The sequence below is a fragment of the Thunnus albacares genome, chromosome 13, assembly GCF_914725855.1.
Source record: "Thunnus albacares chromosome 13, fThuAlb1.1, whole genome shotgun sequence".
Lineage (NCBI taxonomy): Eukaryota > Metazoa > Chordata > Actinopteri > Scombriformes > Scombridae > Thunnus > Thunnus albacares.
The window spans coordinates 32,463,826-32,482,446 of NC_058118.1; the positions used below are offsets into that span (position 1 = coordinate 32,463,826).

General features: G+C 36.9%; 1 protein-coding gene and 1 long non-coding RNA gene across 3 annotated transcripts in view; one reads left to right on the top strand and one right to left on the bottom strand.

Annotated features, from left to right (window-relative positions):
* Positions 1 to 5,125, top strand: part of LOC122995371 — a 10,056-nt gene extending 4,931 nt beyond the window's left edge. The window contains exons 2-3 of the long non-coding RNA XR_006406786.1: positions 1,945 to 2,088; positions 5,040 to 5,125. This is a non-coding gene — a long non-coding RNA (uncharacterized LOC122995371). The remainder of the gene's footprint in view (positions 1 to 1,944; positions 2,089 to 5,039) is intronic.
* The window catches only part of LOC122995369 (A disintegrin and metalloproteinase with thrombospondin motifs 2-like), a 48,999-nt gene that overhangs the window by 10,744 nt on the left and 19,634 nt on the right, over positions 1 to 18,621 (bottom strand). For both annotated transcript variants that reach the window (XM_044370577.1, XM_044370576.1), the window contains exons 3-10: positions 14,645 to 14,846; positions 6,334 to 6,440; positions 6,166 to 6,249; positions 5,078 to 5,161; positions 4,195 to 4,348; positions 1,923 to 2,028; positions 1,246 to 1,389; positions 953 to 1,085 (exon numbers count right to left, since the gene is read on the bottom strand). In XM_044370577.1, the coding sequence (XP_044226512.1) occupies positions 953 to 1,085; positions 1,246 to 1,389; positions 1,923 to 2,028; positions 4,195 to 4,348; positions 5,078 to 5,161; positions 6,166 to 6,249; positions 6,334 to 6,440; positions 14,645 to 14,846 (1,014 nt within the window). The remainder of the gene's footprint in view (positions 1 to 952; positions 1,086 to 1,245; positions 1,390 to 1,922; positions 2,029 to 4,194; positions 4,349 to 5,077; positions 5,162 to 6,165; positions 6,250 to 6,333; positions 6,441 to 14,644; positions 14,847 to 18,621) is intronic.

Below are 18,621 nucleotides of genomic sequence, written 5' to 3' on the forward strand. Positions count from 1 at the left end.
CAGACGGCAGCAGAAGAACCACAGCAGTGTGGAAATCTGCTTAAAATCCTCATAAAACTCCAGATTCTGACTCTTTAAATCCGAGCCAACCAGCCTTTAAACTCATTTCAGCATCGAGACGTCATCTCACTCAGACTGTTTGTTTAAATGGATCCTGATGAACTTTTCTGAGTGACGTCATCAAATGTTTCTCGTGTAACGTCCGAGGAGATGAAACCCCAAAACACATCTTGACACGTCAGTCAGACTAAAAACATCAAATATTAAACTCCTGTTTCCGGCTGGAATATTTGGATGTGAGTAACAGACGGTGAAACTAAGGGGGACAATTCAATAATTAATCGTCATATCAACTCATTTTAGAGTTTATATTATCAGGAATCTTTTATTTTCTTTACTGCAGCGACCTGCTTCAGTGTTTCCTGTTTGGAGATATTTCTGGATTAATCCTAAAACAGGTTGAAATATTTGAGGACAGAAACTTGATAAGTTGATGTTCATTCATTATTTTTATATCATGTTTCTCTTCGAAAACAAAACAGAAAATAATGACTTTTAAAGTAGCAGAAAGTGAAAATATGGTGGACACATTTTTTACCTCAAAGTTTCCTTAATTTTATTTTAAAACTGCAAAAAGAGATGAGATCTTATATGAGGAGGGAACCTTCTGCTGTTGTGCTGAAGGTTGAACAGAAGCTTTGATGTCTGCTGAACAGCCAATGACAGCAGGGCTTCTGGGAGGGTTGCACCGCAACTATTAGGCTACCGGGCCGCCCCAATTCTAGTTTATTGTAATTTTATTTGTGATTTCATTGTTTTATATCGGTTGTGTCTGTTTTACGTGTTTTAATGTTGCTGCCTGGACGCTCCTGCAAAAGAGATTTTAATCTCAATGAGATTAAAATGAGTTAAGAGGTCAAAGATCTGGATACAGAAAGACAGGTAGACGTACCACGGTACAGATACTGTATCCAGGTCCAAAGTCAAAACGACACTGTTGGTCCATCGAGTACTGAAACCCCGGCAACTGGGGCTGAGCCGGCCAATCATGGTTGAACGGGTCGTCACGGAGACAGTCATACTTACTGCAGAGACAGAAACACAGAGAGTTTGTTGGTGGACATACACTCATTCTGAGACAAAAGGAATTAAATTAACTATAAAAGAAGTTTTATTTCTACAGTTTAGTTTCTGCTGCTTACAGTTAGGATGTTAATAATATTATTAGCAGTAACCAGAACTCACTCCAGGTATTTGTGCAGTTCCCTCCAGCTGCACCGGGACCAGTGGTATCGATGGAAGGTGGCCTGAACCTGCGGAGACATGATGCTGCCCAACGGCACGTCGTCAGCACAGTCGTTCGCCTCACCGTCATGCTCCATCCCTAACCTGAGACACACACACACATCACACACGTTTCTGTACGTCCTTTAACAATAATCCACTCTGAGGTGTTCTGATGTAAGAGAATAAACCTCAGTGAAAGTGAGTCTAGTCTGTCTCTACAACCGTGTTCACATGTTTAACTCAGAGAGGGTTAGTCTAACTGGTCAGTTAACTGCTGATGGAGTCTGAAACCACCAGAAAACACCGATAGGTAGTGATTGGAGGCACCGTCTGTGCCTGCAGTCACTACCTATCTGTTTCTATTTTTAAGTGTCTGCCATTTTATTTGAGTGTACAAATTCTAGATAGTTGATAAAATATTAATTTGTTTATGCTAATGCTAACAAAATGCTAACAGGCTACAAGATATAAAGGAAAACACAGTTTATAATTTATGGCTGTTATCATTTTGTGCTTCTTGTTACTGTTAATTGTTCTTAAATATGATTTTGTAAAGATGTAAAACTGTGTCTGAATACTCCCAGAGCCAACAAGTTTGAATTTATTGTAAGTGTGTGTGTGGTTGTGTGTCTCACACATGTCCTGTTTCGTGGGCAGCTACAAAAGCCGAAGAAAAACCGTCCTCGAAGACGAGGACGCAACTCCGATGCAAGTGACACATTCCTGTGACTGGAGCATAACCTGCAGACAGAGGTCAAAAGGTCAGATGTCAGAGGTCATCAGGGGTCAGAGACAGCAGAGGTGTGTTTGTGTCAGTAGTGGAAGAAGTAACAGAGGTACTGCAAGAAGTAGCAACCTTTTTCCTGGGCTGGTAGATTATGTTAGTGGTAGTAGTGCTTTTAGTATTAGTGGTAATATGAGACGATTTAGAGGGCAACTCCTGTCTTACTAGTTACGTAGTGTCTTATAGTACTTTTAGTATTAGCGGTAGTATTAGCAGTAGTACCCTGCATACCAGAGGGCCAAACTCCTGCCTGGTCAGGTAGATGGTGTTAGCAGTAGTAGTATATGTAGTATTAGCGGTAGTATTAGCAGTAGTACCCTGCATACCAGAGGGCTGAACTCCTGCCTGGTCAGGTAGATGGTGTTAGCAGTAGTAGTATATGTAGTATTAGCAGTAGTATTAGCAGTAGTACCCTGCATACCAGAGGACTGAACTCCTGCCTGGTCAGGTAGGTGGTGTTAGCAGTAGTAGTATATGTAGTATTAGCAGTAGTATTAGCAGTAGTACCCTACATACCAGAGGGCCGAACTCCTGCCTGGTCAGGTAGATGGTGTTAGCAGTAGTAATATTTGTAGTATTAGCAGTAGTATTAGCAGTAGTACCCTGCATACCAGAGGACCAAACTCCTGCCTGGTCAGGTAGGTGGTGTTAGCAGTAGTAGTATATGTAGTATTAGCAGTAGTATTAGCAGTAGTACCCTGCATGCCAGAGGGCCGAACTCCTGCCTGGTCAGGTAGATGGTGTTAGCAGTAGTAGTATATGTAGTATTAGCAGTAGTATTAGCAGTAGTACCCTGCATTCCAGAGGGCTGAACTCCTGCCTGGTCAGGTAGGTGGTGTTAGCAGTAGTAGTATATGTAGTATTAGCAGTAGTATTAGCAGTAGTACCCTGCATGCCGGAGGGCTGAACTCCTGCCTGGTCAGGTAGATGGTGTTAGCAGTAGTAGTATATGTAGTATTAGCAGTAGTATTAGCAGTAGTACCCTGCATACCAGAGGGCCAAAATCCTGCCTGGTCAGGTAGATGGTGTTAGCAGTAGTAGTATATGTAGTATTAGCAGTAGTATTAGCAGTAGTACCCTGCATACCAGAGGACTGTACTCCTGCCTGGTCAGGTAGATGGTGTTAGCAGTAGTAGTATATGTAGTATTAGCAGTAGTATTAGCAGTAGTACCCTGCATACCAGAGGACTGAACTCCTGCCTGGTCAGGTAGATGGTGTTAGCAGTAGTAGTATATGTAGTATTAGCTGTAGTATTAGCAGTAGTACCCTGCATACCAGAGGGCCAAACTCCTGCCTGGTCAGGTAGATGGTGTTAGCAGTAGTAGTATATGTAGTATTAGCGGTAGTATTAGCAGTAGTACCCTGCATACCAGAGGGCCGAACTCCTGCCTGGTCAGGTAGATGGTGTTAGCAGTAGTAGTATATGTAGTATTAGCGGTAGTATTAGCAGTAGTACCCTGCATACCAGAGGACTGAACTCCTGCCTGGTCAGGTAGATGGTGTTAGCAGTAGTAGTATATGTAGTATTAGCAGTAGTATTAGCAGTAGTACCCTGCATACCAGAGGACTGAACTCCTGCCTGGTCAGGTAGATGGTGTTAGCAGTAGTAGTATATGTAGTATTAGCAGTAGTATTAGCAGTAGTACCCTGCATACCAGAGGACTGAACTCCTGCCTGGTCAGGTAGATGGTGTTAGCAGTAGTAGTATATGTAGTATTAGCAGTAGTATTAGCAGTAGTACCCTGCATACCAGAGGACTGAACTCCTGCCTGGTCAGGTAGATGGTGTTAGCAGTAGTAGTATATGTAGTATTAGCGGTAGTATTAGCAGTAGTACCCTGCATACCAGAGGGGCCGAACTCCTGCCTGGTCAGGTAGATGGTGTTAGCAGTAGTAATATTTGTAGTATTAGCGGTAGTATTAGCAATAGTACCCTGCATGCCAGAGGGCCAAACTCCTGCCTGGTCAGGTAGATGGTGTTAGCAGTAGTAGTATATGTAGTATTAGCGGTAGTATTAGCAGTAGTACCCTGCATACCAGAGGACTGAACTCCTGCCTGGTCAGGTAGATGGTGTTAGCAGTAGTAGTATTTGTAGTATTAGCGGTAGTATTAGCAGTAGTACCCTGCATGCCAGAGGGGCCGAACTCCTGCCTGGTCAGGTAGATGGTGTGGTCGTGCTGCTCGGCATGACTCTGCTCCCTCTGCTGGAGATACGACCAGCCACAAACGTTCTCCAGACTCTTCTGGGGATTCCCCACAGAGATCAGCTCCTGGGACTGACGGAGGGACACTGTTGAACATTAGGCCTGCTGTGTTTCGGATCCTCTTTAGTGGTGTTCATGCCCTCTGGGGGCACTCGTGCAGAGTTAACGGGTTTGAATATGATGTCTTGCACTCAGTTGTGTCTTCTGCTGGATTATGTTATCTTCACATGAACAATAAACAGCCTTTAACTCAGCACAAGGTCTGATTAGTGCTGAATCCATTCAGCACAGAAGTACCACAGAGAACGGACATCCAAAAGTATTTAAAACTCACCACATCAAATAATAATCTTTTAAATAACACACTGAAAAGTAAAGAAATATCAGCTCAGTTAAATTAATATGTGGCTGGAATCGAAATACTGCAGCAACACCACCTCCCTGACCTCTTTTATTTATCTGGACTTTAAAGTCAGACTTTTAAATAGTTAAGTGAGTTAACTATTGAATCAGGAGAAACAATTTAAAGTTGTTTTCCTGTGAGACATATTGAGTTCAGTCCAAAGCTACATGAGTCAAACTGAGAGCTAAAGTTTACCCACCGTTTATTTACAACTTCAACACTGCTTACATGTCGTTTCTGGACGCTCTGTGTGACATTGTTTTTTGGCAAAAAATTATAGATGACAAGATGTAAATGAGCTTTGAAAACTATCATGGAATGAGTTGTAAGTGAGGATGCTGCTTCATGTGTCCTTTACAGAAAAGTGTCCTGGCCAGAAGCAAGTCACGGGTTAGTACCTTTGTTGGAGACAACATGATGATTCTGACCAGAACGACGTTGATATTGGCTCCCAGTGAATGATCCTGGTAGATCTCGTTAACCTGGAACAGACAGAGAGAGAGAGAGAGAGAAGTACTTTATTAACTGTAATGCTTGGAAGCAATCATTCACTTAATCTATCTGTCTACATATTGAGAAATGCAAGAATCTAATATCAGCTTTACTCTCAGATGTCTGAGATCACATCTCCCAGAATCACTGCAGAACTGTGGTTGAGTTGTGTTGTAACCATCATGGACCAGACTGTTTAACTAAACGTAGCACAAAAAGTAAGGAAATTAATGTTTGGTAGATTATTTCTTTGTTGTAACGATGCTTCTTGGCAATAAATCTTATACCGTTGGAAAGCCTGTTTATTTAAATGGTGCCACATTTGTAAGGAACATGCATTTGTGGGATGAGCAGCAGAGCTGAGTATGTGGGTTGTGCCCATGAAAAATTTGCCAAATCTTCTCTGCCGATGCCAAACAGCTTATTCTGCCATTGACTCTTGTTTGGTGTTTGGTGGATTGGATGATTGAAGTTTGAAGACATATTGGCAATTTAACAATTGATTCATTTAACAAACAGGAGCCTCAGTAGCGTGTGGAAGAACCATACACAGCCACAACAGCCTGGCACCTCCTCCTCATGCTGGTCACCAGCCTGGTCACACTCTGCTGTGGGATGGCGTCCCATTCATGCTGGTTGAAGAATGGGACGCCATCCCACAGCAGAGTGTGACCAGGCTGGTGACCAGCATGAGGAGGAGGTGCCAGGCTGTTGTGGCTGTGTATGCTCCAGTTATCAGAGTATCACTGTGTTCATGATGAGGAAGCTGGATCCTGGTGGTCGGACAGTCGAGCAGCTCTTTACTGTTGCAGGGTCCTGAAGGTGGACAATCCAGTCTACATGTGCTTTGTGAATTTGAAAATGATTATGAAGGCCAGAGTTCACCTTTCAGTAGCAGTTCACCAGATAAAACTAGGTAACTACTGCCTTTCACTGAGGCACCATCATCATCTTCTACCACTCAATAAAGAATCGTGTGCATGTTTTTACTTACTATGTTCATCAGCGTCAGCAGATATTTCTGAATGTGGTCTCGGCCGTGGAACAGAAGAACAGAATAATCCACCGCTAACAGAACCTGGAGGAGGAGAAGAGAGGTTAAAAAGTTCAGTAAACACTCAGTTAACAGTTTGTTCATCTCTGTGATAAACAGTTAATTTACCTCGATGTTAAACAGTTCAGCCTCTTCGATGTAGCGTCGTTGTCGAGCTGAGTTGGATTTAGACCACGACACATTCTGCTTCAGGCTCCAAGACCCTAAAAGAGGACCTGGAGACAACAAAAGAATCATCTCAGTTATTTTTATAGTCCTACAGTGAGGTTAAAAAGATTTTTGTTTGTCATTGGAGTGATATAAATATAACGTATATTTATATAAAGCCTATAAATCACACACAAATACATCGATTTCTAAAATTTGCAGATTTTTAAGCATTATTTTTATTTTGGGCAGTGGTCGCCTAAAGGTTAGAGAAACAAGCTTGTGACCGGAAGGTCTTTGGTTCAATCCCCGGACTGGCAGGATAACTCTGAGCACTGAGGTGCCCTTGAGCAAGGCTCTTAACCCCATCTGCTCCAGTCAGACTGTGGTTATACTGGGCAGCTTCCAGGTGTTTAAATGTGTAACTGTGTGAATGTGATCTGGGCAATTCTGAAAAAGAAAGGCTTCCTCTCAGTGACCCTAACCTCGTAGAATCTTAACAGCCCTCAATAATAATCAAATACTGCCGTCCATTTTGTGTCCCTCATCATTTACACATCGGTTTAAAACCTGCTGAGTCATCACCAGTGTTGGGCAGTAACCCGTACTTTCCCCGGTAATGAAGTCATTGTGAGAGATTACAATTTCCAAAACATTAATTATATTATAGTCACTCCTCCGAGTAACACTGCGTTAGTGCATTGCCAGAACGCAATTTGTCTTTTGTCCTTGGTAGGCTATCGTATGATGGCGTGTAGGCGTGGCAGGTCAGGGCAGGACACGTTGGCTACTAGCCGAGAAACTAAACAAAGGAGAGGATGGGAGAGGCATACTATCGACAGCTGGAAGTATTGTCATTATTTTGAGTTTGTCTCAGTCACAGATGCAAAGCACATTGTCGTCTGTTGTAAACTTTGCGTGAGTCACAAAAAGTTTTGCTTTCAACAGTAAAAAAATACAACATTTAATTTATGGAAGCATCTGATACGGCAGCACAGCAACGTGAAAAAACAGCGCTGACAGGCAGGCCTCTCTGTACTCCAGCTAACCAACAGAAACTGGATTTCAGAGCAGGACGCGGTGGTGAAGAGAGGTTAAGCGGACAAGATCTGAAGAAGCTCATCGCTGGGTTTGTTTCCACCACAGCTGACATCTGGACAGCTAACAGCAAAAGCTTTCTGGGTGTAACAGTTCATTGGATCAACAGTTCCACTCTGGAGCACAACGAGGTCACCATAGCATGTAAAACAATCAGAGGCATCTTATTGGTGCAGCGATAGAACAAATTCATTCATCATTTTGACTGCTTGGCAAACTTGTAGCCGCTGTGCATCAAATTTTGTCAAGGCCTTTAAAATATATCAGCCTGTTGATTCAGAGTCTGATTCTGAACTGGAAGAAGACAGCGATGAAGATGTGACTTTTACAGATCTCACAGAAGCCCTTTCCACTCTTCCCCATCATCACAGCTGTGCATTGCATACAATTAGCCTGATTTCGTCCAGCTGTGTATAGTCAATCACCAGCTGCATCAGAACGTGTGGAGGAAGTCAGCCACAGAAGGTTACTGGTGCCGTCATCCACAACGTTGAATTCCTTCTACGAGGGCGTTTCCAGAATCACTGAAATTCCCATCAACAAGTTGAACAGCCTGTGTCTCACGGGGGGGGGGGTAACTGTTGTTATGGGACTTTATTACCAACCCTCAAAGTCCTGATGTCAAGGACACTTGCCTTGAAAGACAACCTCTTATGTATGACAGCCGGCATTGGGCCTATATTCCTAAACTTCTTATCTTTTTGCAAAATCTTTGAGCAGATTTGCTGCACTGCATCGTTCATGAACAGAGAGAACACATCTTGTCTCCAAATGACAAATTAAATAGTAATTAAACAATTATTGTTCCAATAAAGTGGATTCAGTTCTAAAAGGAGCCAAAAGGGATAAACAGGTTAAACGTTGTACATTACCTCTGATACCAAGTAATAAGTAAAGTAATATCATTACTTCCTGAGTAACACTGGTCATCATGACCTGACGACAGACAGGAACAGATGTTTGCTTCTGTTGGTGAGTTTCAGCTGTAAATAAATCAGTTTGCGGGAAGCAGAACGAATCTCAGGGTCAAAGTCGTTTCACGTTTAAGTGCTAACAGACAGATGAGCTGTGTTCTCATTGGCTGACAGAAACCAGACTGGTCCTGCTGGCGTCCCCTGCAGGCCGCAGCGTTCATAACAGCCTCAATATGGAAACTGAAGAACACACGTTAACTCCCCTATTTATCATTAATGTTTAGTGTTCATTATAACTTCTCCTATGAAGACATATTTACATTAATACATCAGTTTATACAGCAGCAACTTATATACAGTTATAGCTGTAATACATTAATAGACACTTATATCTGCTGACAGCTGCATCATAGTGAGTTATAAACCAGTTATTAACTCTTTATAGACTGTTATTGATACATCATAGTGAGTTATAAACCAGTTATTAACTCTTTATAGACTGTTATTGATACATCATAGTGAGTTATAAACCTGTTATTAACTCTTTATAGACTGTTATTGATACATCATAGTGAGTTATAAACCAGTTATTAACTCTTTATAGACTGTTATTGATACATCATAGTGAGTCATAAACCTGTTATTAACTCTTTATAGACTGTTATTGATACATCATAGTGAGTTATAAACCAGTTATTAACTCTTTATAAACTGTTATTGATACATCATAGTGAGTTATAAACCAGTTATTAACTCTTTATAGACTGTTATTGATACATCATAGTGAGTTATAAACCAGTTATTAACTCTTTATAGACTGTTATTGATACATCATAGTGAGTTATAAACCAGTTATTAACTCTTTATAGACTGTTATTGATACATCATAGTGAGTTATAAACCAGTTATTAACTCTTTATAGACTGTTATTGATACATCATAGTGAGTCATAAACCTGTTATTAACTCTTTATAGACTGTTATTGATACATCATAGTGAGTTATAAACCAGTTATTAACTCTTTATAGACTGTTATTGATACATCATAGTGAGTTATAAACCAGTTATTAACTCTTTATAGACTGTTATTGATACATCATAGTGAGTTATAAACCTGTTATTAACTCTTTATAAACTGTTATTGATACATCACAGTGAGTTATAAACCTGTTATTAACTCTTTATAAACTGTTATTGATACATCATAGTGAGTTATAAACCAGTTATTAACTCTTTATAGACTGTTATTGATACATCATAGTGAGTTATAAACCTGTTATTAACTCTTTATAGACTGTTATTGATACATCATAGTGAGTTATAAACCTGTTATTAACTCTTTATAGACTGTTATTGATACATCATAGTGAGTTATTAACCAGTTATTAACTCTTTATAGACTGTTATTGATACATCATAGTGAGTCATAAACCAGTTATTAACTCTTTATAGACTGTTATTGATACATCATAGTGAGTCATAAACCAGTTATTAACTCTTTATAGACTGTTATTGATACATCATAGTGAGTCATAAACCAGTTATTAACTCTTTATAGACTGTTATTGATACATCATAGTGAGTTATAAACCAGTTATTAACTCTTCATAGACTGTTATTGATACATCATAGTGAGTTATAAACCAGTTATTAACTCTTTATAGACTGTTATTGATACATCATAGTGAGTTATAAACCAGTTATTAACTCTTTATAGACTGTTATTGATACATCATAGTGAGTTATAAACCAGTTATTAACTCTTTATAGACTGTTATTGATACATCATAGTGAGTTATAAACCTGTTATTAACTCTTTATAAACTGTTATTGATACATCACAGTGAGTTATAAACCTGTTATTAACTCTTTATAAACTGTTATTGATACATCATAGTGAGTTATAAACCAGTTATTAACTCTTTATAGACTGTCATTGATACATCATAGTGAGTTATAAACCTGTTATTAACTCTTTATAGACTGTTATTGATACATCATAGTGAGTTATAAACCTGTTATTAACTCTTTATAGACTGTTATTGATACATCATAGTGAGTTATTAACCAGTTATTAACTCTTTATAGACTGTTATTGATACATCATAGTGAGTCATAAACCAGTTATTAACTCTTTATAGACTGTTATTGATACATCATAGTGAGTCATAAACCAGTTATTAACTCTTTATAGACTGTTATTGATACATCATAGTGAGTCATAAACCAGTTATTAACTCTTTATAGACTGTTATTGATACATCATAGTGAGTTATAAACCAGTTATTAACTCTTCATAGACTGTTATTGATACATCATAGTGAGTTATAAACCAGTTATTAACTCTTTATAGACTGTTATTGATACATCATAGTGAGTTATAAACCTGTTATTAACTCGTTATAGACTGTTATTGATACATCATAGTGAGTTATAAACCTGTTATTAACTCTTTATAGACTGTTATTGATACATCATAGTGAGTTATAAGCCAGTTATTAACTCTTTATAGACTGTTATTGATACATCATAGTGAGTCATAAACCAGTTATTAACTCTTTATAGACTGTTATTGATACATCATAGTGAGTCATAAACCAGTTATTAACTCTTTATAGACTGTTATTGATACATCATAGTGAGTTATAAACCAGTTATTAACTCTTTATAGACTGTTATTGATACATCATAGTGAGTTATAAACCAGTTATTAACTCTTTATAGACTGTTATTAATACATCATAGTGAGTTATAAACCTGTGATTAACTCTTTATAAACTGTTATTGATACATCATAGTAAGTCATTAACCAGTTATTAACTCTTTATAGACTGTTATTGATACATCATAGTGAGTCATAAACCAGTTATTAACTCTTTATAGACTGTTATTGATACATCATAGTGAGTTATAAACCTGTTATTAACTCTTTATAGACTGTTATTGATACATCATAGTGAGTTATAAACCTGTTATTAACTCTTTATACACTGTTACTGATACATCATAGTGAGTTATAAACCTGTTATTAACTCTTTATACACTGTTACTGATACATCATAGTGAGTTATAAACCTGTTATTAACTCTTTATAGACTGTTATTGATACATCATAGTGAGTTATAAACCAGTTATTAACTCTTTATAGACTGTTATTGATACATCATAGTGAGTCATAAACCAGTTATTAACTCTTTATAGACTGTTATTGATACATCATAGTGAGTTATAAACCTGTTATTAACTCTATATAGACTGTTATTGATACATCATAGTGAGTTATAAACCTGTTATTAACTACTGATACATCATAGTGAGTTATAAACCAGTTATTAACTATTGATACATCATAGTGAGTTATAAACCAGTCATTAACTATTGATACATCATAGTGAGTTATAAACCAGTTATTAACTATTGATACATCATAGTGAGTTATAAACCAGTTATTAACTCTTTATAGACTGTTATTGATACATCATAGTGAGTTATAAACCAGTCATTAACTCTTCATAGACTGATTATTAACGATCAATAAGGGTCTTTGTTGCCTCATGGGTTTCTTACATGAACTTTTGTAAACTCAGCAATAGTTTTAGTCCTGATCAGCTGATAACAGAAATAGATTTTTTCATCTTTAAGTCAGACATCTTTCCGTCCATCATGAGCCTTCAGCCTGCAGCAGAGTAGCTAGCTTTTACTTTAGCACTCAGTGCTGCTGAGAGCAGAGCAGCCGCTCAGCATCATGAAAACATGACAGGATGTTGTTATTGAGATGAAACATGTCGTCCAGTCAACCTTCTGAACACACATGAAGCTTCAGTCTGATCTCCATCCAGATGTGGTCATCTGTCTGTGTTCACATTGTGTACTGATGCCCTCACTCTGTAAACAACAACACGTTTATCATCCAACATCTGTTTGGATCTGTTGAATCAGTTGTTAAGGAAATGACATCAGTGAACAGAAACAGACTCTCTGCTGCCGGAGGCTCTGTCTGAGGGGAACTGAGGTGAAAATAAAAGTCTCTCCTCATTGGCTGAAGCTGTTTGAAGACAAACGCATTTCAGGAGTCGGTGACTGAGAGGACGAACGATTCAGGAGCTGAACTATCCGTCATCTCTGAGCTCAAACCCCCACCTCCCAAACGCTGAACCGCTGAGACTCCGACTGCCACGTCGCAGCCTGCTCTGTGTGTGTGTGTGTGTGTGTGTGTGTGTGTGTCTGTTGTGAAGCTGCCATCAGCTCTGCCAAGTTTCCTGGAACAATTTTTCTGTTTTCAGTTTGATTCTTTCCTTCTGCAGATATATTGAAGGATTTTACACTGTAAAAAAAAAAACCCACATGGTTCAGTTCAGTTCAGTGTTTGTTTACAACATGATTTCTATTATTTGTTTGTGATCAGTACCACACAACATTTAAATATGATTAAATATGGATACATGTGTTATAATTCAGACCTACCATGAGTCTAAATCATTACCACAAATTACAACACTATTATGTGATAAATATTTTTCAGCTTCTCATGAATAAGGTTCAATACGTATGAGATATTAATCATAACTATGTCTTTAATATTAATTCAATGACCTTCCTGCTGAACAGTTTATATGTTGTTTCATTTATCACAGTAACAGTTGAAGAGAAGGTCAGCGTCTGATAAAAACTCTCAAATTGAAACTGAGTTCTGACTCAAATGAAGTCAGAAGTATTTATTCAGTGGAAGAAGTACTCAGATCATTTACTGCAGTAGAAGTACCAGATCAGCAATGTAAAAATACTTCATTACAAGTAAAAGTTCTGCATGAAAAATTATATAATATAATATAATATAAGTATTATGAGCTTGATGTAGTTAAAGTATTGCAGTAAAAGTACATAAGTATTATGAGCTTGATGTAGTTAAAGTATTGCAGTAAAAGTACATAAGTATTATGAGCTTGATGTAGTTAAAGTATTGCAGTAAAAGTACATAAGTATTATGAGCTTGATGTAGTTAAAGTATTGCAGTAAAAGTAGTGGTTTGGTCCCTCTGACTGATATATTATTATATATGACATCATTAGATTATTAATAGTGAAGCATCAGTGTTAGAGCAGCATGTTACTGTTGTAGCTGCTGGAGGTGGAGCTAGTTTACACTACTTTATATACAGTTAGCTAGTTTAGTCCAGTGGTTCCCAACCTAGGGGTCGGGCCCCTCCAAAGGGTCAGCAGATAAATCTGAGGGGTGGTGAGATGATTAATGGGAGAGGAAAGAAGAAAAAACAAAGTTCTGATACACAAATCTGTTTTCAGTTTTTGGACTTTTTCTCTAATCTTTGATTTTTGCTGAAATATTGGATCATTTGAACATTTATTGAAATGAAAGCATGTGAGAAGTTTAGAGGGAAAAATCACTATTTGGTGGAGCTGTTAACAACTCATAGACATGTGAAATGTGACCCCGACTACACACTGCTTTTTGTAAGACGTCAAAAGACAAAAAGGTTGGAAACCACTGGTTTCATCTTTAACAATGTGTTGTATTTTAAAAGCTTGTTATATTATCCATTGTGTCAAATCTTCATCTGAAAAGTAACTAAAGCTGTCAAATAAATGTAGTGGAGTAGAAAGTACAATATTTCCCTCTGAAATGTAGAAAGTAGCATCACAAGGAAATACTCCAGTAAAGTACAAAACTGTACTTATATACAGTACTTGAGTAAATTCACTTAGTTACTTTCCATCTTTGCTTATTGACTTGAACATACATGACGTGCTGCTTCCTGTAAATAACATGTAAACTCTATTTGAAACAGCTTCAGACAGCAGAGAGCAGCTTCCCGTCCCGACTCCACCTGTTGTTGTTTAAAGACTGAAACACTTGTTTCCGTATGGAAATAGTCAAATATTCTGTGCATGTTTCAATATTGAACCATAGAGACCTGAACCTGAACCAGGAGCTGTGAGGGTCTGAACGGACACATAAAGACTTTAATGTGTTGATAAAAACATTACGTTCCCTCCTTGCTGGTGCAGAGCAACAGAATATAAACGACCTGATGAACTTTGACCTTGTGTCTCAAAGAAACCTGAACGTACTCCTTAAACTTGACCTTCTGACAGCTTCCCGACCTCATCATGTGACCATGACCTCACTGACTCCGACATCATGACTGCTACTTGAACAAACTGGTGACTTGAATATGACGTGATGTGATGTAAGCAGGACTGGAACAAACATGGAGACGTGACTCAGGTGTGTTTGTGTCTCACCTCGGAGGAAGTCATCAGCACCTTGATTGACAGCATCAGTTTGATTGACAGCTTGTTGTTTCCTGATGATGGCTGAGGATCGATAAACAATGTGTCGTCGTCCGTCCTCCTCTTCGTCCTCCCCCTCTTCCTCTCCTCCTGCCCTCCATCGATCCCACGGCTCAATGAAAAACTCCTCCTGACCCGTCCGGATCACCCCTGCCTGAGAGACACAGAGAGCTTTAATCTACTGTAATCTACTGTAATCTACTGTTAATCTACTATAATCTACTGGAATCTACTATTAATCTACTATAATATACTGTTAATCTACTGTAATCAACTGTAATTTACTGTTAATCTACTATAATCTACTGGAATCTACTGGAATCTACTATTAATCTACTATAATCTACTGTTAATCTACTGTAATCAACTGTAATTTACTGTAATCTACTGTAACCTACTGTTAATCTACTGTAATCTACTGGAATCTACTGGAATCTACTATTAATCTACTATAATCTACTGTTAATCTACTGTAATCAACTGTAATTTACTGTAATCTACTGTAACCTACTGTTAATCTACTGGAATCTACTGGAATCTACTGGAATCTACTATTAATCTACTATAATCTACTGTTAATCTACTGGAATCTACTGGGATCTACTGGAATCTACTATTAATCTACTATAATCTACTGTTAATCTACTGTAATCAACTGTAATTTACTGTTAATCTACTATAATCTACTGGAATCTACTGGAATCTACTATTAATCTACTATAATCTACTGTTAATCTACTGTAATCAACTGTAATTTACTGTAATCTACTGTAACCTACTGTTAATCTACTGTAATCTACTGGAATCTACTGGAATCTACTATTAATCTACTATAATCTACTGTTAATCTACTGTAATCAACTGTAATTTACTGTAATCTACTGTAACCTACTGTTAATCTACTGGAATCTACTATTAATCTACTATAATCTACTGTTAATCTACTGTAATCAACTGTAATTTACTGTAACCTACTGTTAATCTACTGTAATCTACTGGAATCTACTGGAATCTACTGGAATCTACTATTAATCTACTATAATCTACTGTTAATCTACTGGAATCTACTGGAATCTACTATTAATCTACTATAATCTACTGTTAATCTACTGTAATCAACTGTAATTTACTGTTAATCTACTATAATCTACTGGAATCTACTGGAATCTACTATTAATCTACTATAATCTACTGTTAATCTACTGTAATCAACTGTAATTTACTGTAATCTACTGTAACCTACTGTTAATCTACTGTAATCTACTGGAATCTACTATTAATCTACTATAATCTACTGTTAATCTACTGTAATCAACTGTAATTTACTGTAACCTACTGTTAATCTACTGTAATCTACTGGAATCTACTGGAATCTACTATTAATCTACTATAATCTATTGTTAATCTACTGTAATCAACTGTAATTTACTGTAATCTACTGGAATCTACTATTAATCTACTATAATCTACTGTTAATCTACTGTTATCAACTGTAATTTACTGTTAATCTACTATAATCTACTGGAATCTACTGGAATCTACTATTAATCTACTATAATCTACTGTTAATCTACTGTAATCAACTGTAATTTACTGTAATCTACTGTTAATCTACTGTAATCTACTGGAATCTACTGGAATCTACTATTAATCTACTATAATCTACTGTTAATCTACTGTTATCAACTGTAATTTACTGTTAATCTACTATAATCTACTGGAATCTACTGGAATCTACTATTAATCTACTATAATCTACTGTTAATCTACTGTAATCAACTGTAATTTACTGTAATCTACTGTAACCTACTGTTAATCTACTATAATCTTCTGTAATCTACTGTAATCTATTGTAATCTACTGTTAATCTACTGCAATCTACTTTATCCTACTGTAATCTACTGTGATCTACTGTAAATCTACTGTAATCTACTGTAATCTATTGTTTATCCACTGTAATCTACTGTTAATCTACTATGATCCATTGTAATCTACCATTAATCTACTGTAATCTACTGTGACCTACTTTAAATCTATTGTAATCTACTGTGATCTGCTGTAGATCTACTGTAATCTACTGTAATATATTGTTTATCTACTTAATCTACTGTTAATCTACTATGATCTATTGTAATCTACCGTTAATCTACTGTAATCTACTGTGACCTACTTTAAATCTATTGTAATCTACTGTAATCTATTGTAATCTATTGTAATCTACTGTATCATACTGTAATCTACTGTGATCTACTGTAATCTACTGCTAATCTACTGTAATCCACTGTGATCTACTGTGAATCTACTGTTAATCTACTGTAATCTATTGTTTATCTACTGTAATCTACTGTAAATCTACTGTAATCTACTGTAACCTACTGTAACCTGCTGTTAATCTACTATAATCTACTGTTAATCTACTATAATCTACTGTAATCTATTGTAATCTACTGTTAATTTAATGCAATCTACTTTCTCCTACTGTAATCTACTGTGACCTACTGTAAATCTACTGTAATCTACTGTAATCTATTGTTTATCTACTTAATCTACTGTTAATCTACTATGATCTATTGTAATCTACCGTTAATCTACTGTAATCTACTGTGATCTACTTTAAATCTATTGTAATCTACTGTAATCTATTGTACTCTATTGGAATCTACTGTCAATCTACTGCAATCTACTGTATCCTACTGTAATCTACTGTAATCTACTGCTAATCTACTGTAATCTACTGTGATCTACTGTAATCTATTGTTTATCTACTGTTTATCTACTGTAATCTACTGTGACCTACTGTAAATCTACTGTAATCTACTGTAATCTACTGTTAATCTACTGTGATCTACTGTAATCTACGGTGATCTACTGCTAATCTACTGTGATCTACTGTGATCTACTGTGATCTACTGTAAATCTACTGTTAATCTATTTTAATCTACTGTTAATCTACTGTGATCTACTGTAATCTATTGTTTATCTACTGTTTATCTACTGTAATCTACTGTGACCTACTGTAAATCTAGTGGAATCTACTGTAATCTACTGTTAATCTGCTGTTAAACTTCTGTGACCTACTGTTACTATACTGTAGTCTACTGTAATCTACTATAACCTACTGTAAATCTACTGTAATCTACTGTGATATCCTGTAAATCTACTGTAATCTATTGTAATCTACTGTAATTTACTGTTAACCTACTGTAATCTGTTGTTGGATCTACTTTAAATCTATTGCAGTGTAAATCTGCTGTAAACTTACAGTTTACCTATTGTTAACTTAATGGGTTAGCATTATTAACATTATTAAAGCCTGAGTCAGCATTATTAACATTATTAAAGCCTGAGTCAGCATTATTAACATTATTAAAGTCTGAGTCAGCAGTATTAAAGCCTGAGTCAACATTATTAAAGTCTGAGTCAGCATTATTAAAGCCTGAGTCAGCATTATTAAAGCCTGAGTCAACATTATTAAAGTCTGAGTCAGCATAATTAACATTATTAAAGTCTGAGTCAGCATTATTAACATTATTAGAGCTTGAGTCAGCATTATTAAAGCCTGAGTCAGCATTATTAAAGCCTGAGTCAGCATTATTAAAGTCTGAGTCAGCATTATTAAAGTCTGAGTCAGCATTATTAACATTATTAGAGCTTGAGTCAGCATTATTAAAGCCTGAGTCAGCATTATTAAAGCCTGAGTCAGCATTATTAACATTATTAGAGCTTGAGTCAGCATTATTAAAGCCTGAGTCAGCATTATTAAAGCCTGAGTCAGCATTATTAAAGTCTGAGTCAGCATTATTAAAGTCTGAGTCAGCATTATTAACATTATTAGAGCTTGAGTCAGCATTATTAAAGCCTGAGTCAGCATTATTAAAGCCTGAGTCAGCATTATTAAAGTCTGAGTCAGCATTATTAACATTATTAAA